At 39.9% G+C, this 24,123-nt stretch overlaps 2 protein-coding genes across 4 annotated transcripts in view; both read right to left on the bottom strand.

The window, feature by feature from the left end:
• Positions 1 to 6,496, bottom strand: part of ahrra (aryl-hydrocarbon receptor repressor a) — a 59,217-nt gene extending 52,721 nt beyond the window's left edge. The window contains exons 1-3 of the mRNA XM_034108344.2: positions 6,226 to 6,496; positions 5,806 to 5,898; positions 3,671 to 3,852 (exon numbers count right to left, since the gene is read on the bottom strand). Of these exons, the coding sequence (XP_033964235.1) occupies positions 3,671 to 3,852; positions 5,806 to 5,867 (244 nt within the window). The 5' untranslated portion in view covers positions 5,868 to 5,898; positions 6,226 to 6,496. The remainder of the gene's footprint in view (positions 1 to 3,670; positions 3,853 to 5,805; positions 5,899 to 6,225) is intronic.
• Positions 6,497 to 15,817: 9,321 nt separating this feature from the next.
• On the bottom strand, positions 15,818 to 23,630 carry LOC117465949 (ankyrin repeat and SAM domain-containing protein 6-like). Of its 3 annotated transcripts, none has more exons than XM_034109060.1 (18): positions 23,024 to 23,630; positions 22,074 to 22,292; positions 21,746 to 21,947; positions 21,502 to 21,652; positions 20,754 to 20,798; positions 20,461 to 20,665; positions 20,240 to 20,346; positions 19,787 to 19,938; positions 19,452 to 19,689; positions 19,100 to 19,149; positions 18,795 to 18,989; positions 18,543 to 18,705; positions 18,245 to 18,465; positions 17,960 to 18,152; positions 17,581 to 17,648; positions 17,240 to 17,356; positions 16,960 to 17,056; positions 15,818 to 16,824 (listed from the first exon to the last, which is right to left on the bottom strand). In XM_034109060.1, the coding sequence occupies exons 1-18, from the start codon at positions 23,350 to 23,352 to the stop codon at positions 16,775 to 16,777; spliced, it is 2,802 nt and encodes a 933-aa protein (XP_033964951.1). In that variant the 5' UTR covers positions 23,353 to 23,630; the 3' UTR covers positions 15,818 to 16,774. The 3 variants fall into 3 exon arrangements, with proteins under 3 accessions (XP_033964951.1, XP_033964952.1, XP_033964953.1); XM_034109061.1 differs by having other exon boundaries at positions 16,972 to 17,056; XM_034109062.1 differs by lacking the exon at positions 23,024 to 23,630 and adding an exon at positions 22,940 to 23,016.
• Between the last annotated feature and the right edge of the window lie 493 nt (positions 23,631 to 24,123).

Genomic DNA, 24,123 nt, shown 5'->3' with positions numbered 1-24,123 from the left:
ACACACACACACACACACACACACACACACACACACACACACACACACACACACACACACACACACACACACACACACACACACTACCAACTGATGAATTCTATTTTTTTAATATTATTATTAAAAAACATGTAAAGGGGCCTCTCTGGACTAGCGGCCTATTTTTTTTAAACTGGAGATAACTGTGGCAGCAGGAGCAGCCTTAAAGCACACATATTTGTCCAGTCTCAAAGTTAAGGCTTTCCACAACTCTGTTTAAAATGAGAGAACATTTGTATTTAATTTATAACATTTATGACTGTTGATTCATGTTTTTTTCAGAAATGAATGAAACAGAGCATGAAGTCATCTCAGGTCATGGATCTCACTGTGTCCGTGACAACATCACAGCTAAATCTCGTGGAATATGATAAATAAGGGAATCTCTCTCTGATATTGCATTTTGTTTATACACACATCCAAATCATCATAAATCATGCACATAAATGTATTAAAACACAAGGGGATGGAAACACGTTATCATATATGTCAGTTAATTGAGCATAAAAAGAAATGTAAACAAATATTTCCCAAAAGACAATGTATTGAGCTAACACAGAATGTGTGTTTTCTGTTGGACCAGGGTATATCTATTTCTAGGGATAATAACGCTTAAAAATATTAAATAAAACAAATAATATTATGTTTATGTAGCATCTTACCTTATATTAACTTCACATCTGTGTCAATCTTATAAAAAAGTTGAATAACCTCTTTTGACTTATACCAGTTTACAGCAGCACATATCCCATTAACAACCCTTTATTTAAATTCAGAAACTCTTGACACACACACACACACACACACACACACACACACACACACACACACACACACACACACACACACACACACACACACACACACACACACACACACACACACACACACACACACACACACACACACACACACACACACACACACACACACACACACACACACACACACACACACACACACAAAGGCTATATTTGCATAAAAGAACATAGGTACATAGTGTTCACTGAGCTCCACCCTTGAGCAGTCACGCAACAGAGACAACGGTAGAATCTCAGTGCCCTCCCAGAACCACCTGCCACACTATTTTCTTCTTCAACTCTTCTGGATTTAAACTTTTAGCTGTCTTATCATTTTATGATAAAGTCAGATCATCTATGTTTCAACAGGACACAACAAATGATACAGTCCCACCCAAAGCTAAATCCCGTAGTCACTTCATCACAACTAACTGAAGTGGACATCAAGTCAAGACTTGGTATCAACTTCACAGAGTCCCCCCAGTGGACAAAAAGGAGAACTGCATAAGCATAAGTAGAAGCACCTTCATTCCTGCTCTATTAAGATGCTTATACATACAAATGAAACTTAGAGTTGCATACTTTGTGGGTTTAAAGAATGTGAATGACTCATTGCTCAAAAAAGAAGATTAGGCAGACATGATTATGTCTGTTCTTCCAAACCACAGGAAGGATGTGGAAATACGTGCTGCTCATTTTACATTTATCTCGAAGGGCTCTGGCCACACTCCGTGTTTAAATATCAGTGGAAGAACTTTGACTGTGAGAGTCAAGTGAGTTGACCATGGAGAGCGAATGCAGGGATTGCAGATGCAAACAGAGCCAAATAACTCTGGTTAAGCTCATTAGCGTAGCATTAAAGCCAGCTACACTGCCACTATTAACAAGGCACCCAGCAGAGGTATAATAAACCGATGCTTTGATGGAAGTGCAGATTTCATAAGAGAAGACCTTTGAAACTTTCTTATAAATTCCACCTTTACTGTTTATATCAGTGCCTTAAACGTGCGGTTACTTTCGGAGGTGAGCACAGAAGCATTACTGTTAGATAATACACAAGCACTAACTCTTAACACACCTTCCAACACTTTAACACATCACTGAGCCTTCTCTATTCTCTATAGATGCTTCTGCTTGGCACCAACATTCCTTCACTGAGGCAGCAGTTTGCAGCCTTTATCTCTGCGTGATCCATCATCCTGAAAAGGTACCTTTGATAAGTCCAATTAGCACCTGTACTGCAACTTTGCGTGATCGCTAAGCTACAAGAGCATTCGGGGGGAAACAAGTGTGTGCGTTTAGTTGCGTGACTCAGGCAAACAGGATACCAGTTGTTGGGTGCCACGCCAAACCAAAGCAGCAGATGATGGAGATTAAAGTTACTGCATGGATCAGAGGGGCAGAGGGTGAAAGACGAGAGCCACATGTGTCAGAGAATGGATCTGTGACAAAGTTTCAGTCCCTCGCCAACTTATCAAAGAAACAGCTTTTCAAGAGGACTTTCTGCAGCCAGTGAGCCTTTTTCTTCCCTTCATCCTCCCACTACTTTATTACAAGCCTTTTCCCTGACAATACAGAGGGAACATGTTTAATCCTTCTTCAACAAAAACTACCTCTTGTCTTAGGGCTGTCACATCCAGCTGTGCCAGTAGTCTCTGAGCGGATAAGGCAGCCGAGGCCACCGGCAACAAAATATGTTCTGAAACAGCCCATGAATATTTGAAGTTTGTGGAGCAATGCAAGTTGAGAAAATGAGGCGTTCAGTGGATGGGATAAAAAGTGTTCCACAAAGTACCTATAATTAAATGTGACTACAAAACACAGCGGGGGAAATAGGGATTTGGAGTGGGTGAATAGACAAACAATGCTAATATATGCAGTGATGCTATCACAGACACCTCCAAATCATCATAAATCATGCACATAAATGTATTAAAACACAAGGGGATGGAAACACGTTATCATATATGTCAGTTAATTGAGCATAAAAAGAAATGTAAACAAATATTTCCCAAAAGACAATGTATTGAGTTAACACAGAAAAGTAGGCCTTCTATAATACAAGCTGTGCTGTTTATGTCAGTTAATATCTCTCTCATTAGGTCATGTCATGGAGCCTAGGGGATTTCTACCCTCTCAGGACAAGGGCTTGACTAACATAGTTTGGGGGCATGGAAGATCTTTCATCTTCTAAACGGCAAGATTTAAAGTGACAATTTCCAAAATGTTGCAAAATCGTATTCATGTGTGTTTTCTGTTGGACCAGGGTATATCTATTTCTAGGGATAATAACGCTTCAAAATATTAAATAAAACAAATAATATATATGTTTATGTAGCATCTTACCTTATATTAACTTCACATCTGTGTCAATCTTATAAAAAAGTTGAATAACCTCTTTTGACCTATACCAGTTTACAGCAGCACATATCCCATTCACACACGCACACACACACACACACACACACACACACACACACACACACACACACACACACACACACACACACACACACACACACACACACACACACACACACACACACACACACACACACACACACACACACACACACACACACACACACACACACACACACACACACACACACACACACACACACACACACACACACACACACACACACACACACACACACACACACACACAACACACACACACACACACACACACACACACACACACACACACACACACACACACACACACACACACACACACACACACACACACACACACACACACACACACACACACACACCTCCTTTACCTGCCACTGTAAATGTAGACTTTTTACCTTTTTTCTTACCTTGGAAGAAACTCTTGACGCGGAGGTAGGACACTGCGAGGCGCAGCACGGACAGCTTGTCCAGCTTGGAGATGACATCCGGGGGGAAGGGCAGCAGGCTGGCCAGCCGGTCCAGCTCAGTGTTCAGCCTGTCTCTGTGCCGCTTGGACGGGTTGGTTTTCTCATTGGTAGAGGACTGCTTCCTGATGACGAGACCGAGTGAAGAGAGATAGACGGGGTTAAATGGACGTGTGTTTGTATAGACATGTTTTCTTTCAAAGTCATGCATTCAGCTGTAAAATAAGAATAGTTACAGCTACATGGCTCCGACTAAGTCATGTGTTTAGTTGGGACATACTTGACTACACTGAGAAGCTCCAGGCAGTGCATGACAGCAGCACACAGGCAGGGACTAACTGCACTAGTTGGAAACGTGCTACAGTGAATGACAAAGTTACTTTAAATCTCAGCCACTCGACATGACCCTGGCTTTTTTTATTTAGTTTAAATGTATTGTAATTATGAGTGATTTATATTTCCTAATTTAAACTCTTATTTCAGCAAAAACAAACTCATATGCAATCACTCAAAAGTGCAGGGATGTTTTACTCAGACTATTTTACTTGCACCAAACAAATGTATTTTAAATAAATTGTTTCCAAAAAGATAGCTGTCATTTTTGTTTAATATGTTTTCTCCTTAAATCATGTTTTGTGTGGTTAAGAATGGCAAGCACTGCACCGACCCAAGAAGAGACATATGATCAAATAAACCACATTCTGCAAGTCCCTAATTCTATCCTGTATTTGCTGTTGACTTCCCCAGAGCACAACGCACCACACTCATTTGTGTAACCACCAATGACAAGTCTTTTTAATTTGCTGTTAGATGTGTTTCTTCACAACACTAGTTAAAAGTGAGCAAATCTAAAAGAGTTGAAAGTTGTCTTTACCCCTGCAGAAAACCTTTCCTAACTGACATAAATCCCGTAGGCTGGTTAAATAATTGTATTGCGACAGCTTCAACTCTTGATATTAAAAGTACTATAAGTCCTCCTCAGTGCTGCAGGGAAAGTAAAATGCTCCTTGGGCACAGAGTTATTTGTGTATTTTAGTATGGGCTACGACAGAGTTACGGGCTGAACTTAGCATGATCCCATATGTAATGGTCAGCTCCAATTTCCACAGCTGACGGTTTCTGATCATCCCCAAAGCGAAAGAATATTTACATGAAAACTTTGAAAAGTGCTGTATTCTGGTGAATATATAAATACATATTCTCCAATCCCAATATTGGAAAATATACAAAGAAAAACCTATAACTATCAAGGTATAAGCTGATTATTCAGCCGAGTACCAAAACAACATCATTATTCATGATTAAACAAGGAAATGTAATTGATACTGGAGGCACTTATAATTGAAATCCTATCTAATCGCACATTTAGCAGACTACAAATGTAAGTATTATGTATTATTTTGATGTGGCAAAGACTTTCTTTCAGCTATGCAGCAAAGGCAGCGCAATACATGAAAACTTTATAAATGCCACAGGCCTTCTTAAATTACCACTTCCCCCCTCAAAAATTCTTATATAACTTAGATTCACTATTCATGACATCAGCTGACAAGATGGCCTAAAAACTGTTGTAACCTACATTCAAAAGGATATGTACCTAAAACACTGCCAACCAAACACATGCCGTGACTTCTATGCCAGTGGGTAAAGAGGTGTCCATGCAAAGTAAAAGAGTCAACAAAAACAACAACTATAATAATTAATAAAATAATAATTAGTGATCAAGAGGTTTGTTTTCCCCCATTTCTTATAAGATAGAAATCTGTAGCAAACATTAAGCTTATGTGCATAGCCGTATAATAATAAATGCTATATTATTAATTAATATAATTTTTACAAAAACAATGCTATGATTATAGATTTGATCATTAAGGCAGTCAATACCAAATAAGGCAAATACCTTTATATTCACACCTTTAAGATGTTGTTCCTCTAACTTCCTGATTCATTAGCTACTTTTAACATACGGTAGACTGACGTTTTCCCTGCAGGTCAGCAGAAAAAGCACTAAACATATGTGCAACCATGTGTAGGCAAACATTGACTTAAATGCAACTTGTTCAAAAGAGCTTCTTAACTGTTTTTGGACGGGCTTCCTCCTCTTTCTGCCCGCATACATGCAGTCTCCCGGAGGGATCATGATCTTGCGCTCTGTGGAGGTAACAGGTGCGCTGCGGAGGAGACAGAAAAGACGTTAACTTAAATATGCCTGGTGCGAGAAACTTTACACATGCAAATCATTCCAGGTGAAATGGATCAAATCCCTGCTTGTAATACTAATTACGCTAACTATATATCTTAATTAGTCAAATATGAGGCATCTGAGGTTAACGGCTCACAAATAATGGCCAGTAGTTACAAATGACAAAACACACAGGTGCAACTCATCCAATCAATCATTAGCAACGGAAGACATGCCGCGTCGTTTAAAATAAAGAATACAATAATAATGCTTTTTAAGACAAAAAAAATTACATAAAAATAATAAAAGCACTGACCAAAAATCCCTGGGGATGTCAATTAATTCCAGTATAGTGATGGCTGTGGAGTCACATTCACTTAAAGTGCCGAAAAGAGATGCGTCTCCTTGGATGCACCGACTCGGTAATGCCAAATGATAAATCCAAAGGAAATAAAATAAATCGCAGAGGTCCTGTATGAGCTCCGAACTGATGTTTTCATCAGCTTTGCACTGCTCGGGGCAGATGTTGGCTGATGCTTTATACCCAATTGAGTCGCCTTCACTTCCTCGCGTTTCAGGTGGCGGATTCCTCTGAATGACATGTCGAGCTCTTCGCACGCAACTCTCTGCCTCACAAACAGAGCGCCAGCGCACACACTTTCGCTCGCACGCGCACACACACACACTTTCGCTCGCACGCACACACGGGCTTAGTCCTCGCTGCTTTCAAGTACTGTCTGCTTATGTGCATTTCGGTCTTTCAATATAGCTTTCCAGTTTCATGTAGTGTTGCAATTACGCTACTGTAATACTTAGTATAACAACAATAACTGCATACACATTGTATCATTGTGGCTTATATACGTTGTTGCATAATTTTATAAGCAAAATTATGAATTTGATTGTCCAAAAGCATGTTCTCTTTATTTTGTGGCCACATCTGTTTGGCTTACTAACATATGTATATACTTCACCGAAAACGGTGTAGCCTATTAATGTGCTGTATTGACTAAATAATGTGCATTTTTTTGTTAAATAAAATTGAATTCTTGGTTGGTTTTTATATTTACGAGGAGTACATGAAAGTAGCAGTAGCCCAAACCGACCCGAGCGCAGCCGCGCGCAGCACACACACATTTTCGGAGCAGCGCGAGGGGAGGGATCACAAGCGAAGGGCTGCAGAAGCACAAACCTCCAGATTCACTTCGAGGCTTTCCGCGGTCGACGGCAGTCAGGGGGCTTTTGCAACCCTTTAGAAAACAAACAAACAAACAAACAAACAGTTAAAAGCGAAACCTGCTATACTTGAATATACGGTTATGGTACGTTGGACGGGACCGGGTTTCTTTTTACTGACCAATTTATTCTGTGGACTTTTAAATTCAAGTTGGCTTTCTGGGACAGATTTGGCAGCTGCGTCAAGCTCGGTACTAACAACAAGTTTACACCGGAAATACACTAATGCCTTCAAAACAAAAGCATCACGTTGTCACCGATCTAACTACCTGATGTAGTTCACCTGTGGAGGAGTACATTGTATTTGTATAGTGTGTTGTTGCCGGTATACTTGTAGTGTTGATGGTGCCAATGTCGCACTTTGCCCTGTATATCATTTTCTTAATTAGAATTGGAACACATCCTCGATAGCGATATTGTTGTGTGTAGTTTTATTTTGGAATTCTAAACCGGAAATGCTATTGCAATCTGGTTAAAATCACTAAGTAATTCAATGTATGTTGAATATGGCAACGTAATGTAATTATTCATTGATCGATAAAGCGATTATACACGGTCTACGGTAAATAGAATGGGAGACGTCGTGTAAACTTGGCTTTATGCTATGCATCCGCAGACTTCCTCAAATGCATGTGGATTTACATGATACAAACAGTTTATTCTTGCATTGGTTTACAACTATTTTAGTCATCAAAAAGGCTTATGTGGTTGCGATAAGCAATTAAATGTACACATGCTTGAACTTTGGATAAATGTTGGATCCCATCTGAAAAAATGCCTGCAAGAAAACAAACACTAGCAACAAATGATACTGACTTTTTGATACTGCTCTGGTTGTTATCAGAGAAAAAACAACAGGACAGGGTCCTTTCTCCATGCTTTGTGATTCTACACTGAAGATGTGTAATATAAAAAAAGGAAGCATGGCATGTCAAATCAGGTGTTTTCAAAACATGTTTCAGAGCTTTTGAAAAAGGTTTAAATGTTTTCTGCTTGTAAAACGTTAACCTAATAAAGTATACCACTGTAATATGTTGTGTCTTGTCACTGAATAAAATCCAGGAATAGTCTGAGAATAAATGCAAAGTATTTTTTAGTTTGTAAAACAGTCTACTGTACTGCACCCTAGTGTACACATTCAAGCACTACACACAGTCAATACAACACACATACATAAACACTTTTTGTCTTTAAATAAAGATGACATGGTAGAGGAGAACCAATTTGGTGAGGTAGTGCCATATGTGATCACACATACAACCAGAAATAGGCAACTATGCTTAAGGGTGGCGGTGGGTTTGATTCTATCTATGCATTTTACAAAAATGTCCTTATTGCCCAACAAAATTAATAAACATTATGACATAATGAAGGCAAATACATATTGGCTGTTATATAATCTCTTGAGAGTACAGCAAAAAGAAACAAATACAATATCCTTTACTTATAGTATTTCTTAAATATCTAGAAGGCTTAAACATAATGGTCAATTCGTGAAGTTACTTTAAATTCAATTTTAAACATATCCTGCACTGCAGAAACACACATTAAGCAAATGCAATCTCTCGAAGACTTAATTTCTATTCAATCAAAAATACTTATAAAGATAGCAAGGGAGTCTATAGTAACATATGTGGTGCTTTTATGAGGCTCCATCTAAGATTATTTTCAGAAAAACTCCATCAGGGGTTGAGATGAGGTTGAAGAGGTCCTGAGGTCCTTTTAAGGCTGTCAGAGGCTGCCATTAAAGCCACTGGGGCCTTTAGTATCAATGCAAATCCACTGGCAACACTATCCAAGCTGCTTTCCAGATTAGCTCAGGCTTAAAGCTCCGCTAACACCGCAGGGACAGACCTTAGCACGCGACCATGGGTGCCTGTGAGTGCATGTCTGTGTGTGTGCGCTTACAGCAGGTATGTGTGGTTTGATACACATTTCAGAACAATGACCACGGAGCCAAGTAGGACTTCCTGAAAGCCATCTGCCAGCTGCAATAATATGGCTTTCATTGATTATAATGTCTGTGTTAGCGTCACCAGGGGATTTCAGGAGGCGTGCAGAGCAGGGACATGACAAGTCTGATTCTAATGGACATTCATAATGGATGGGATGGTCGATATCAGAAAAACAAACCAAACATAACATAATTAACATGTAACACTAAATACAGTGGAATTTAAGTTGTTGGTCCAAATGTTGTCCATTTTAACAACGATGCGGATATATGTGATGACCCATAGATGAGCCTGAAATCAGAAGAGATCTGGAAAAACGCTGTTGCAAAGTAGGAATTGTGTTGTCAGGATTTGTGGAGTATAATGCATGACAGCAGATAATGTTTAATGGACATGACCAGCTGAAGAGGTCCTGCTAGGTCAAACAGGATACATGTTCTGAGCCGTACAGTGCAGAAACACTCCAGCATGCAAGAAACAATAGTGCCGTTTCAACTAATTTGAATCCATTTGCTTTCACAAATACTGGAACAAACCCTAACCCTGATGTGTTTAATGCCACATTTGAACAGATTGAAGGTTTTATAAGGACAAGGAATAGATCTGCCTTGATCGCATAAGACTATGAGACTGAAATCCAGGACAAAATTAGACAATGAACTGAAAAGCAATGAGTGAACTGCATGAACTACAAAACAGAGAAAATTCACAATTCTGAGATACGTAAAGCAGTCATTACAGATTGTTAGGGATCCAAAAGGCTGCTCTTATCTTCAAGAAAATTCTAAGATTCAAATATGCTCTGGAAAAAAGGTGTTAATCAAAACTATATGTGAGATTTTTGAGTCAAGCAAAATGGTCAGAGAAATCCCTTAATTTATCTTGCTGATCTAATTTGTTATGTAAAGACAGGCATATACAGGACTTATTCATCCCAATATCAACAATAGTGCAGCTATATTAGTGTTTTTTATCTCCAAATCAGTTTTTCCCTGGCTACAGACAAGGTAATATCTCCAAATGCTACAAAATACAGGACACTTCAAACTGGTGCTTTCCTGCCACGTCTCCCCGCGCACATGGCTGCCGATTCGTTTGAGAGGGGAAATTGTGTTTCAGTTTTTGTGGGGATAATCTTTGGTTGATATTTGGATTTGAGTATTTCGGAAGTCATTTTATGTTCAGCACCAGGGTCAGAGGGAAGTTGAGGTTTATTATTATGTCACTGCAACATCCTGTTTTAGTGAATCCGTTTGTATCTGTGTGAGATTGTGAAATACACACCAAAAGAAAGGGGGGCAGAGATACAGGGAAAGGGCCAAAGTGTTGTGTAACACAGAGGATTCTGGGAAATCCGAATTAGTGAATGTTGCTAGAATGAATGCTGACATCAGCAATATTTTTTAGATAAACAATAGATGTGCATGCTGTTTATTAAATGCACTTGTAGCCTTAATTAACAATAGCTAACACTTGTACAGTTTGACTGACTTGTTATAGAGCCGACAGGTCCCAATCTAAAATATGAGAGTTCACTGTAATGACGTCTCTCTTAAACGAGACGTGGTCTCTTAAACATAAGATCTCTAGCATCTAAAGCAATATTGGTAAATGATTTAATATCAGATTATAATATTGATATATGCTGTTTCACTGAAACTTGGTTGAGACATGAAGAATATGTCAGCATAAATGAGGCCACTCCACCCAGCCATATCAATACTCATATTGCCCGAGGCACGGGCCGAGGAGGTGGAGTTGCAGCCATCTTTGACTCAAGTTTACTTATCAATACTAAACCAAAATTAAATTATACCTCCTTTGAAAGCCTCGTTTTTAGTCTTACGCATCCGACCTGGAAAACTTTGCAGCCAATCTTATTTGTTACAGTGTACCGTGCACCAGGTCCTTATTCAGAATTCTTATCAGAATTCTCTGAGTTTTTATCAACTTTGGTTCTTAAAACAGATAAAGTAATTATCGTAGGTGACTTTAATATTCATGTTGACGATGATAAAAATAGCCTTACTGTTGCATTTAACTCTATATTAGATTATGTTGGTTTCTGTCAGAGTGTAAATAAACCAACCCACTGCTATAATCACACTCTCGATCTTGTTCTGACTTATGGTATTGAAATTGAGCAACTATTAGTCGAACCGCATAATCCTGCTTTATCCGACCATTTCTTAGTAACTTTTGAAGTACTATTACGAGACTACAAAGCATTAGTCAAAAGCTCCTGCAGCAGAAACCTATCTGTTAGTGCTATAGCCACATTTAAGGAAGAGATTCCACCAATACTTAACTCGATAGCATGTCTGCATGTAAGGGAGGAAACCTATACAAAATGTACACCACCCCAAATTGATCATGTTGTTGATAGTGCTACAGATGCGCTGCGAATAAAATTAGACTCTGTTGCTCCTTTGAAAAAGAAGAAAACAAAACAACATAGATTAGCCCCATGACATAATGCAGAAACCCGCGAAATAAAGCAAAAGTCGAGACAACTTGAAAGAATATGGCGTTCCACTAAACTTGAAGAATCTCGTTTAATTTGGCATATTACTCTCAATGAATATAAGAAAGCATTGCGTAAAGCGAGAGCAGCCTACTACTCTTCACTAATAGATGAGAATAAGAATAATGCAAGATTTCTTTTCAGCACTGTAGCCAGGCTGACAGAGAGCCACAGCTCGATTGAGCCTTCTATTCCCATAGCACTCAGTAGTAATGATTTTATGTGCTTTTTTAACGATAAAATTGTTACTCTTAGAAACAAAATCAATGACCTCTTGCCTTTGACCAGTATAGTGTTATCAACAGCTCCCGGAAACGTAAGTTCTAATATTACACTAGATAGTAAACTAGAATGCTTTTCAGCCATAAACCTTGAACAATTACATTCAATGATTCTCTCTTCTAAACCATCAACGTGCATGTTAGACCCAATTCCAACTAAGCTGTTGAAGGAAGTTTTTCCATTAATTAGCACTTCTTTATTAAATATTATGAATATGTCTTTATTATCAGGCTATGTTCCACAATCATTTAAAGTAGCAGTGATAAAACCGCCTCTTAAAAAGCACAACCTCGATCCAGAGGTTTTAGCCAACTATAGAACTATTTCTAATCTTCCGTTCCTCTCTAAAATTCTTGAGAAAGCGGTCGCAAAACAGCTGTGTGATTACTTAAAAAACAATGATTTATTTGAAGATTTTCAGTCTGGCTTTAGAACACATCATAGCACAGAGACAGCTCTGGTTAAAGTCACAAATGACATTCTAATAGCCTCAGACAAGGGACTTGTCTCTATTCTTGTCTTGCTCGATCTCAGTGCTGCATTTGATACTATCGACCATGATATCCTATTGCAAAGACTAGAGCAAGTAGTTGGCATACAGGGAACTGCTTTAGGTCCTATCTATCTGAACGCTCTCAGTTTGTACGTATCAACGATGAATCTTCCACGCAAACCAAAGTTAGCCATGGAGTGCCACAGGGTTCAGTGCTCGGACCTATTTTGTTCACATTATATATGCTTCCGTTAGGCAATATTATAAGGAATCATTCTGTAAACTTTCATTGTTATGCGAATCATACTCAATTATATTTATCAATCAAGCCTGATGAAATTAATCATCTAAATAAAATTCAAGACTGCCTCAAGGACTTAAAAACGTGGATGACCTTAAACTTTTTGATGTTAAACACGACCAAAACTGATGTTATTGTACCGAAGAATCTACGAAACAAATTATCTAAAGACATACTAACTATGGATGGCATTAATTTGGCCTCCAGCGAGACTGTAAGGAATCTTGGTGTTATATTTGATCAGGATTTATCCTTTAACGCCCACATAAAATCTATTTCAAGGACCGCCTAATTCCATCTACGTAACATTGCAAAAATCAGGCATATCTTGCCTCAAAACGATGCAGAGAAACTAGTCCATGCATTTGTTACTTCAAGGCTGGATTATTGTAACTCCTTATTATCAGGGTGTACCAAGAAGTCAGTCAAGTCGCTTCAGCTGATTCAAAATGCTGCAGCTCGTGTACTAACCAGAGTTAGGAAAAGGGACCACATTACTCCTGTTCTGGCTGCCTTACACTGGCTCCCTATAGAACACAGGATAGAATTTAAAATTCTTCTTCTCGCCTACAAAGCCCTTAATGGGCAGGCGCCATCTTACCTTAAAGAACTCATTATACCCTACTGTCCTACTAGGGCATTGCGTTCCAAGAATGCAGGGTTGTTGGTTGTTCCTAGAGTCTCTAAAAGTACAATGGGAGCCAGAGCCTTTTCTTATCAAGCTCCACATTTGTGGAATCAGCTTCCAGTTGGTGTTCGGGCGGCAGACACCCTATCCGTTTTTAAGAGTGCGCTTAAGACCTTCCTTTTTGATAAAGCTTATAGTTAGGGCTGATTAGATTCAGCCCCTAGTTTTGCTGATAGAGGCTTAGTTTGTCGGTGGACATCTTACTTCTTCCTTCTCTCTGTCTATACCTGTGTACTCTCATGTTCCGATTAACCCAGCTTCCCCAAATTTCTTTCTTTTTGGTGTCTATATACGCCGGGATACGGAGACATGGATGATCCTGCGGTCCTGTGTCCTGGATCACGAGCCCTGGATCTTGAGTCGTGGCTGTGGTCCTGGATCATAAGTCCTGGTTGGATATCCTCGTGGATTCATCATCCTATTATACACACATGCATTTCCAAACATTTGGACTACCTATGTTGCAAATGTATTATCTTTTCAATTTACACACGGCATCTATTGCACGTCTGTCCGTCCTGGGAGAGGGATCCCTCCTCTGTTGCTCTCCCCGAGGTTTCTCCCATTTTTCCCTTTAAACTGTGGGTTTTCTCCGGAAGTTTTTCCTTGTACGATGTGAGGGTCTAAGGACAGAGGGTGTCGTATTGTCATACTGATATTCTGTACACACTGTGAAGACCACTGAGACAAATGTAACATTTGTGATATTGGGCTATATAAATAAACATTGATTGATTGATTGATTGATTGACGTCCAAGCTTTTAGGGAAGATTCCCAAATGACACTACTCCATGTTGGGCAACAGAGTCCCAAACACCTGCACACACACACCTGTGGGAGGACAGCACCATCACAACTCATTGGGTTTAATATATCTTGCATTTCTTTTAACAGGTAGATTAGAGTAGATTTGAACATGTAAATGATTGTGCTGACCATAGTTAAATTATCTTAAAATAGACTTTTGCAGCACATTTGCATCTTGAATCACATTTGAATCTTCAAAGCTTCCTTAAATCTTGACAGTATTGTATATTTTCTTACACATGTACAATATACCGGTAAGGTTTAGTTTTGTCTATCCTTAGTGTGTCCTTTTAGAAGTACAATATGTACTGTGACAGGCAATGAAGATCGGAAAACTGAAAATGTATCTCTTCTGGAGATCTTAACTCAGGGTTCTTCAGTCAGCCGTTTTCACCACAGACAGGAGACCATTTTCAGCTGATGAGGCAGATATCTTGGCTAAGACTGTCGGAATCTTCCCAGTAGCAGAAGAGTTACAAATAGAGTTTTAAAGAAAATAATTTATCAAATCAAAGAAATGGTGAGTATTTACATTTGTGACTTATTTAAGGGACCCATGATTTGTATATGTTGTTAATTTAACTACTGCATGACTACTGTTTTGACAATAATATTATTAAATGGTATTAGAACCCAATCAAAACCATATGTGAATGAATTCAATAGGGAGGAAATTGAATGAGTCACTCCATTTGCTGCCCACATGCCACAGCAATGTTAATATATTCCAAATGTATTTCTCTCCTGCTTTTTTTACAGCTAACGTCTGAACACTCAATCTGCCACAGCCCCGGAGAGGAAAGCTTTTCTACATTGAGTGATGCTTTGCATTAAACTCTACAGGAACAGGCCAGTCTTTATCCAGGTCATCAAAAATTATTTCGACAACCCCAGTGTCACTATTTGGTCATGTTTTGGAGTCGGTCTGTGTCTAATTTAAAAACACATTCACTTAGCTGATCTTGCTCACAGTGTCTAATGAAAACTTAACTAAACTAACTTCACTTTGAAACATAAACCTTAGTGTAAAACATAAATGTACAGGCAGGATTTTGTGACAAAAGGTTTGGAAGCAATTCATGATCCAGAATTGTACTTAAACAAGTATGATGAGTGTCCAATGCAGATACAAAGAGCACTGATTTCTCAGGTATCCAGCAGATTGCCTTTAAAAAAAAAAAAAATTGCATATTTATAAACTCGTTTTTATAAGAAGGGAATTGAAAAAAAAGTTAAATAATAATAGAACCAGAGCAGACCTTATTTAAATATTTGAAGCAGAGTATTTGTATGCTTCTTAAACTTCTCTGGAAAAAGATCTCTTAGTTTCAGTCGTAGAACACTTTTCTTTTTTACATTGGTTACAGTGGTTTTAAGGAGAACCTAAAAGTGAAAATGACAGCATAATGGTAAATGCTAAAACATAGCTTTTCACAAAAGTAAAAGAATCACAAGGTGAGTAAAATCACTTAGACATTCAAGTACAAATGAGCAAGGACGCATTTTAGGGAGCTTAACATAACCATCACACATTAATAGAAGGTCACTGCCATCTTGTGGAAGTTTTACATACGCAAAGCTGGAACCTGGTTTCCAACTATTAAACTCAAACACCAATAAATAGAGTTTGTATTCAGTTTATTTTTGTTCTGGAGCATTTCACAGATTTCATTCCTGTTTTTAACGATTCAATTCATCATCCAGATTCTTCATTGAAAGTGTACAGAATGTTTATTCATCTTTCCACAGGCTCAGAACGATACTAAACAGGATATGATATCGGTTTCATCTCATATTGATCCGACCCATGTGAACCCAAAACATCCGGTGGATTTAAATCTTGGATTTTAAGTACCGAATATTTTGGAATGATGTAGTGCTTCGTAAGGACAGAGCCAGATGCAAAAACATAGAACAGGCTCAGTGGAAACTTTTGCACAATGCCTGTCATTAAATCTTAATGTATACTGCTCATAAAACAATCCCAAAATGGGTTTTTGCCAATGTCCTCTCATTCTAAGTCAAATAAAACCTTGAACCGTAAAAAAAAAAAAACCTTATGCATCATCATAATGTTTATATATTTATATATAGTGCACCTTTTAAGTCTCAATCACAGTATCACTGATACAGTACCTGTATTAGTATTTGTTATACTCATAATCTGTCTCTTTCTTTCTCCTGACTTACCTTTCCGTTTTAACAATACATAGGCTGTGTCTCTCACATTTGTTCGGATACTCTCTACTCTCAAACCCCTTTGCGTAACCCTTTTCGCTGCATTGGTAGTAGATTTTGCGACATTTGTGCGTTGCAAATTATTCTGCTTTGGACTCAACCAGCCCTGTCATACCTTTCCTGCTTTAGGATCCATAAGACGAATTATTTAATGGGATTGATCCTATAAGCAGGGTCAGGGTCTTGTTGGTTGTTTTGCTGCAGCATCTCATTGCACGAGTAGTCTGGGACACGTCCAGAAGACTCCATTTAAGTCGTACCTTGGCTGTAGGTTGCCAGCGTTTTAGTCTTATTCTAAGTACCTTTGATGTACTTCCTGTTGCCCATCTGGGCTGCTAGGCTACCTTTTGTTGGAGGAACGAACCTGGTGTCTCATCCAACCTGTTGGTGCTAGGGGAAAAAAGATGGAGAAAGAGAAAATAAGTCAGATAAAGTGGTAGGGAGACAGATTATGATATTGTCTTTGCATGTTTACGTGCTCAAATTTCTCCACTGGATTTGATAGCTTAGTTTTTTGACACTCACAGCGTGATTCACCTGGTTGTCTTGTGTTACTGGCGCTGCTACCAAAGGAAGACTGGAAGTTATGGATGGTCTCTTGAAGGATCTGCCTTTCACGGCCCTGTTGACAACCAACAGCAGTATTAGTAAGTAAGTATAAGTTAATATTCTCAGGCAAAGATGATACTAATTCTGTACTTATTCAAAGCATCTCTGCATATCTCTGCTGTCTATAGTTAGATTACAGAGATTGCTGGAAACAAAGTTTTCCTGGAGAGAAAACGTTTTTTTCAAAGGTATGCACCTTCCCAGCATTGAGCTCTGATATGGCAGCCAAGATCTGTTGTCTGGGTCCGTCTGTTTTAATGCCCAGCTCCCTCAGGTCTCCATCTGTTAGAGTCAGGAACGCCTCCATGTCCACCTAAAAGACGAGAAAAAAACACTGTATGAACCATGTGCAATAAATTAGATATCTACAACTTTCACCTCAATATGAGTGAAAAACTGTTCAGTCCATGCATTCCTTTCAAAAAATGATGTTATGGGAAAGGCGGTCCATTTGCTTTGAGAACAGAACAATCAAAATCGAAAGACAGACTTTATATTTGAAGGAAAAATATATTGGAATTAAATGTTGACAAATACCTCCTGTTCCTCAAATATGGGCTGGTATTTCTCCAGGGACAGTTTCTTCAAAATACCCGACAACTCGTCTGGAAAAGGCAAGAACATAAAAAAATAATAATTTAATGATTCGAAGATAAAGGGGTTGACGCTTGTAACCTCATGTGTGTTCATTATTATATGTCAAGATCTAATGAGCACAAAGTGGTCCATCATAAGTGATCAAGAATGAGTTACCAACAACTAATTACTGCGGAAATAATAAAAGCAATCAATGCTTATGCACATAAATGAACATTGGTTTCTGCTCTCCCTTAAACATCAGCCGACTTGCTAAATAAGTGTGGAATTAATGCTTGTGCGGTGGCCAAACATGTTGCAAACAAAACGATGGTATCACCTTCATCCGTTATGGTTCCACTGCTCGAGCCACCACTGCTCTTGGAGCGAGGATGGGAGGAGGCTGAGGACAGAGAATCTCCCGGCCCGCTGGGGGGCTTTGGCGTTTGGGAGGGAGACGGAGTTAGAGTGGGCGACGTGCTCTTGGATGTGGAGGAGTTACCAGACTGAGGTCTCCTCTTTAAATCCATCTTCTACAAAGGAGAAGGGTGGATTCACTGACACTATAGAATACACTTTGAAACACTTTTTCTGACACTGTTATGACAGAAGAGAACACACAGACCCTTCTGGAGTGGATATCAGGAGCGACCAGGCTTTGGTGTGAGTGGATTTCAGGGAGGCTGATATCAGGCAGCGGCAGGCGGTCAGCTGGGGGGGGCACTGAGGGTTGGCTGTGGGTCTGGCTGGGCGGCTTTTCTGGAGCTTGAGCCTTCACATCTATCAGGCCCGCTGCTCGCTTCCTTTGTGCTGCTATCTGGGAGAGAACACTGTCTGCGCTGCCCCCTGGTGGACAAAAGAGTATGTTACCAGGTGGCTACAGTTAACTAAGTGTCACCGTATGTTTATTAATTTGTGTAAACCTGAACGGTTGTGCGAGTCCCGGTTAATTCCTGCCACTCCATTGGAGCCTCCTGAAGAGTGGGGGGAGTGGTAGTGACCAGAGTTTGAAGGAGAGGACGAGGAAGGGCCTTTAGGGATGCTGGGAAACTTTATGGACCTGCTAACCACACGACTGATAGATGTCTGAGAGGAGAATATAGGAAAAAAGACATGTGAATGACATCAAACATGGTTTTAGAAAAGCACCAGTCCTCTGACACACAAACACTCACAATATCTGAGTTTCCACTGCTGTTCAGCTTCCTCTGGGGTGGCATGGGCAGGCGGGGTGTTTCGCTCTTTCCCTCCCCGAGGAGACGCGAGCGGTCAGAGTTCCACGGTTCAAAGTTGGACGGAGGCAGGAAGGGAGGGATCACCGCTTTGAGTTTGTCATTGGGCAGACGGGTTAAGGGCGCACCACTCCTGAGCTAGAGGGCATAGAAAACATTGTTTAATAACCAATTAATGCTCTTGGTCTAGGTAGGGTCATTTATTCACAACAAGCTTAAAAAGTTTAAATCAAATCCAACCCTCCTACCATTGTGGTTATTAGAAAGTCCTCCTTTTCTGAGTTTGCCCTGCCAAGACCTGAAAAGGGAACAATTAATTACATTTACACATTTGACCTCCTTGTCTTTTGATATACAACGACTGTATGACATCTTTCCGAATTCAAGGATCAACACATGAAGATATGCAGTCACTCCCCACCCGTGAAAAATAATGCCAACATTTAAAAGCAGCAGATCACTCTGGAGCTACACAAGGCACGAATAGACTTGGTGTGAAATTGGTAGAGTTCCCCTGATAATCTAAACATCTTATTTGTTACAGACTACAGTAATTGTGCTCTAAAACGGATGAAGAATTCATATTATTCTCTGTCTCACCAGAATCTTTGCTCTTGACAGCCCAAGCAGTGTTGTTGTCGTTCCCCCCCATGGCAGAAGTTGATGCCAGCGCCCCATTAGACACAGCAGCCTGCTTCCTACCCGCCTTCATTGTGGCATCCAATGAAGCTTCAGCATCGTCTGGAAATGGAGCCAGTCGGTTGGATGAAAGACTGTGCCTCAGGGTGTGAGTCAACTTAAGCCGACGGAACCGATTGGACATGCGGCTCCACCAGGACTGGAAGGAAGTCCGACATGTTAATGTGATTTTTAGTTTAATATAATTGATCAGTGTTAGATGGTTTGGATTTGTATTCACAGGACTTGTCCTTTACCTTTAGGCCTCCCTTCTCATCAGGTGGCACAGGGACGTTGTTGAGGGACTGTCGGCTTTTGGAGCGAGTTATTAATGCTTTGCCACGGTGTTTCGACTTGTCCTTGTCTACTTGCATACAAACTGATGCTAACAGACGCACCAACTCTGTATCTAAAAATATCCAAAATAGGAAGAGAGAAAATAAATAAGGATTCACTGAGTAAAAAAAAATGTTTTAATCACAAGTACCTCCACACTATGTCCCAACTAAACATTCTTAAGCTTACTTGATAAGAGACAAATACCTGCTATTATTTTTTCAAATGGCTTCTGCGGTTTTCACAAATGGTGGATTTATGATTTTGTAATAGTTCTGCTATTTATAACATTTTATTTGGAAGAGAAATGTTTTTAAACAAGAGCACATTTTCTCAAAGAGGTGTTAGAGTAAAGTGATAAAAGTGGGGGGTACCTGGGTCGTTCAGCAACATGACCAAATCAAAGGCTGTGTATCCATTCTTAGCTCGGAGGTTGACATCAGCCCCTTGACTCAACAGGTACTTGACAATGTCTTTATTACTGAAAGGAGGAGGGAGACGGAGAACACAAAAGAAGAGTGGAAAAGTAGGATAAGGTCAGCAATCATAAAAAAATTACCTTTGATCAATTTACCTACAATTATTTCCTTCTTACCCGTGATAGGTGGCCTGCATTAAAGCGGTCCACCCATGGACACCGTCTTGTTTGTCTATGTCGGCCTTCTTATCCACCATCAGCTGCACCACCTCTAGCTGACCACTCACTGCCGCGATCATGAGAGGCGACGCTCCCTCCTGATTGGATGAGTTCACCTGAGTAGGATCCTCCTCCAAGATTTCCTTGACCAGCTGTGAATTTCCTGAGTAAAGAAACACACATGTTTTAGTACAAATCCTAATTTAATGTGTTTAGTTTTGATAAATCTTTGAATGATCAATTTAACTCACCCAACTTGAGAGCACTGAACACATCTGGTCTTCTTCTCTCATCGTCTGTGGAGAAAGTCAGTGATATACTGAAACAACAGTTCTACTTGGCATGACTCCACATAGCTCAGCATCATCTGTGTGTAAGTGTGTGTGAGGAGGGTTATGTAAATAAATATTAATCACTGCTGAGCTCCCCACTCACAAGTGTACTTTAAAAACAGAGAAAGAAGAAACACATTACACTTAAAGATATATTTAAAACATGCTGTAAAAGGAAAATGTTCAGTGCTGCCACGATTGTTTAATACATTTAGGATAAAGCCACTAAATGATGATTTACCTATAATTTGTAGCTCTGCCAATGGCACTACTTTTACATTAAAGTATGAGCCAAATGTATCGTTATTGATTGGTAGCTTACATGTAAGTGTAGCCAGAAGTGAGCTCATGTTAATGTTTAGTTTCAGAAGGACATATCATATGCAATGTCCTTTAAAATAAAAATAAAAGGCTTGTATGTAGAAAAGAAAAGTGAGCTAAGAGCTGCCGGTGAGAAGCTATTGAACATCAAAGAGGCTGACAGTTGCCATTGTTCACACATCAGTGATAATTGCATTGCAAAACAGCAACACACAGAGAGGTTGCCATTTGTAGATACATGTTGAAAAAGAGACAGATTTAAATTCTCTATTAAACTTAATAAAAACACAAAAATAAGTTCCAAGAATTCAACTCATTTTCAGACTATCTGGGAAGGAAGCCTTACCTGTCTGTGGTCGCACGGTGGTGATGGAGTCCAGATAAGCCTTGATGTCTCTCTGTTTAAGCTGCATGGCTAGTTCAAAGGCCGTCTTGGACAGAACATTGATCCTGTCTGGGTCCGCTCCTCGCTCCACCAGCTGCTGAGCCACAGCCACCTACGAAACACACCCACTTTATTCATCAAGATATTACAAAGATACACATCACACACAATCCGTCAATCTGGTTTATCTATCCATAGAACCCACCTTCCCGCTGAGGGTGGCCACCATCAGTGGTCCCCAGCCAGTGGTCTTCTGAGAAAAGTTGACATCAGAGCCCCATTCTAGCAGCAGGCGCACCGTGGCCTCATGGCCATGCTGAGACGCTACCATCAAGGCTATGATGTCCATGAATTCTCTGCCGCCACCGTCTCCTAGACAGCTTTCACTTCCTCCAAAACCGTTCCCACTGTAAAAGAGAAAGCCACATTAGTTTGGAAGAAACTGATAAACAAAAGTTGAAGACTACACATTTTTTTTAAAGGTAATTTAAATTTTGATTTGTTTTAGTTTGTCTGGCATAAACAGCCCCTACCTGCAGCTGTTGTTGTTGTTGCCGTTGGATACTTCCTCTGCAGCAATAGCAAGATGATCGTAGTCATCAGCGTAGGCCCCACTCTCCAGGAGTAGCTTGACTACATGCGTGTGTCCCCCACGAGCGGCCATAGTCAGAACACTTGCACCGAGCCGGTTCCGTCCATTAATCTCTGCCCCGTTCTCCAACAGGATGTGGGCAACAGTCAGGTGACCAAACCTGGGTGGAGAATAAGGGACAGAGAATAAGAAATGCGGTTTAAGTAAACATTTCTTCCTAGCTTAAGAATCAACTCTCAGGAAGTTGACAAGGCACAGTCCTACTTTCATTATGTCAATTAAGTTATGTCACAATTTTGAAAGGAAATGTGAGCATCTTATAGATTGGCACACACACATTCTACACTCTAGACAGGTGTTGTTCATCAGACCGTTGCGGTGACCCATTGGAGCAAACACATGCAATTTTTGCATTAATAACAGTGCTAGTAGATATTAATTATCTATCCCTTTTTAACCCAATCTCAGGGTCTTTACTAAATGGTGTTCCTTGTGTGTGCACTTAACTGTACACTTGGCACTATGATGAAAAGATTAGTAAAGATATGAACACGATTTGGCATCAGACAACAAAATGCACAAAGAAAAGGGCTAAAAACATTCAAATTGAACTGAATGATTAGAATAAAACTTATTTAATTGTAAAAAGAAGATAGTAAACACATGATGCTCCGCCAAACTCCATGCAACCAAAAAAAAGGAAGAAATGTGGCCGTTTCTAGTTGACAAATTAAAGAGTGGCTCCTGACAATGTCTTCACGGTATTGTGACGTTTTTACCAACACCAGCATGAAATGACAAACTTACGATCACCAGAGTTTTAATGAAGGTTGGTGAGTCCTTCTCCTATGCCTTTATAACAGTGTAATGAACTCCAGCCCGCAGCCCCACCTAGCAGCCTGCATCAGCGGGGTCCAGCCGTAGTTGTTGCGGCTATCCACCGATGCCCCCTTTCGTAGCAAAAACCGGACCAGGTTCTCATGACCGCTGGCTGAGGCAAACTGTAGGGCGGTGTTCCCCTCCTCGTCCGTAGAGTCCACCGGTACCAGAGACAACATGTCCACGGTATTGCACTCCGACCCCACTTCTGACCGCAGCCTGCTCTGCCTCCCGGACTCTTTTGGGGCTCCGGGCTCCAGGATACCTCGGGCTGTTTCATAGTCCCCCTCGTCGCAGGCACGGAAAAGCAGCAGCGAATTAGCGGGGACACCGAAATTCATCTTCTAATTTAAAGTGTGTCTCCGTTCCCATTCAACTCCAGTTAGTTGCATCGACGGTAACGGTCTATAACTTTTCCTCGGTCATTTGGCGGCGGCCTGTGATTGGAAATCATGACGCACAGCAAAATAAAGTTTAGACGTCGTGACAATTACTACCCTTCTTTTTCTCGAAAACTAGAACCACACAACCATCTTTACGATAAAAACACTTTCGTCCTTACTTAACTGGTTTCAACAAAACAACTTCTGGCAATTATCCCCAGTTCCGTTATTTGTTTAACCGACACACTTGACTTCCGCTTTTATCTTTCAAAATAAAAGCCTCATTATTTATGCAATGGAATTTGTATTTGCCCAAGAACAGTCAATCACGTGTTCTTCATACAATGCCAGGAATGTAATATTCATAACATACTGTAGGCTACACTCATGTCATTAATACACACTTTTCAATGTTTTAAATACTATTATTTCTTTTCATACGTGGATCAAGTTTGAGTGTAGCCAAGTTAGTAATCAGGATAATATACTTGTTTTATTTTTTTACATTTCTACCGGATGTAAGTGTCTGCCTCTCTTGGGTCAGTGCAAATGAAATCTCCTTTACCAAGCATCTGTATATTATATAAAGGTACCAAGGCTTTCCATCAAATACCACACAAAATAAATTATGAATGAATGCCGCTTCAAACAAACAGCATCTAATATGTAATTTAATTGAGTCTAGTCTGAAGCCCATTTCCGCCACTTGAAAAAAATAAAATCCCCATG

The sequence above is a fragment of the Pseudochaenichthys georgianus genome, chromosome 20, assembly GCF_902827115.2.
Source record: "Pseudochaenichthys georgianus chromosome 20, fPseGeo1.2, whole genome shotgun sequence".
Classification (NCBI taxonomy): Eukaryota; Metazoa; Chordata; class Actinopteri; order Perciformes; family Channichthyidae; genus Pseudochaenichthys; species Pseudochaenichthys georgianus.
This window is presented reverse-complemented; position numbering and strand designations above follow the sequence as displayed.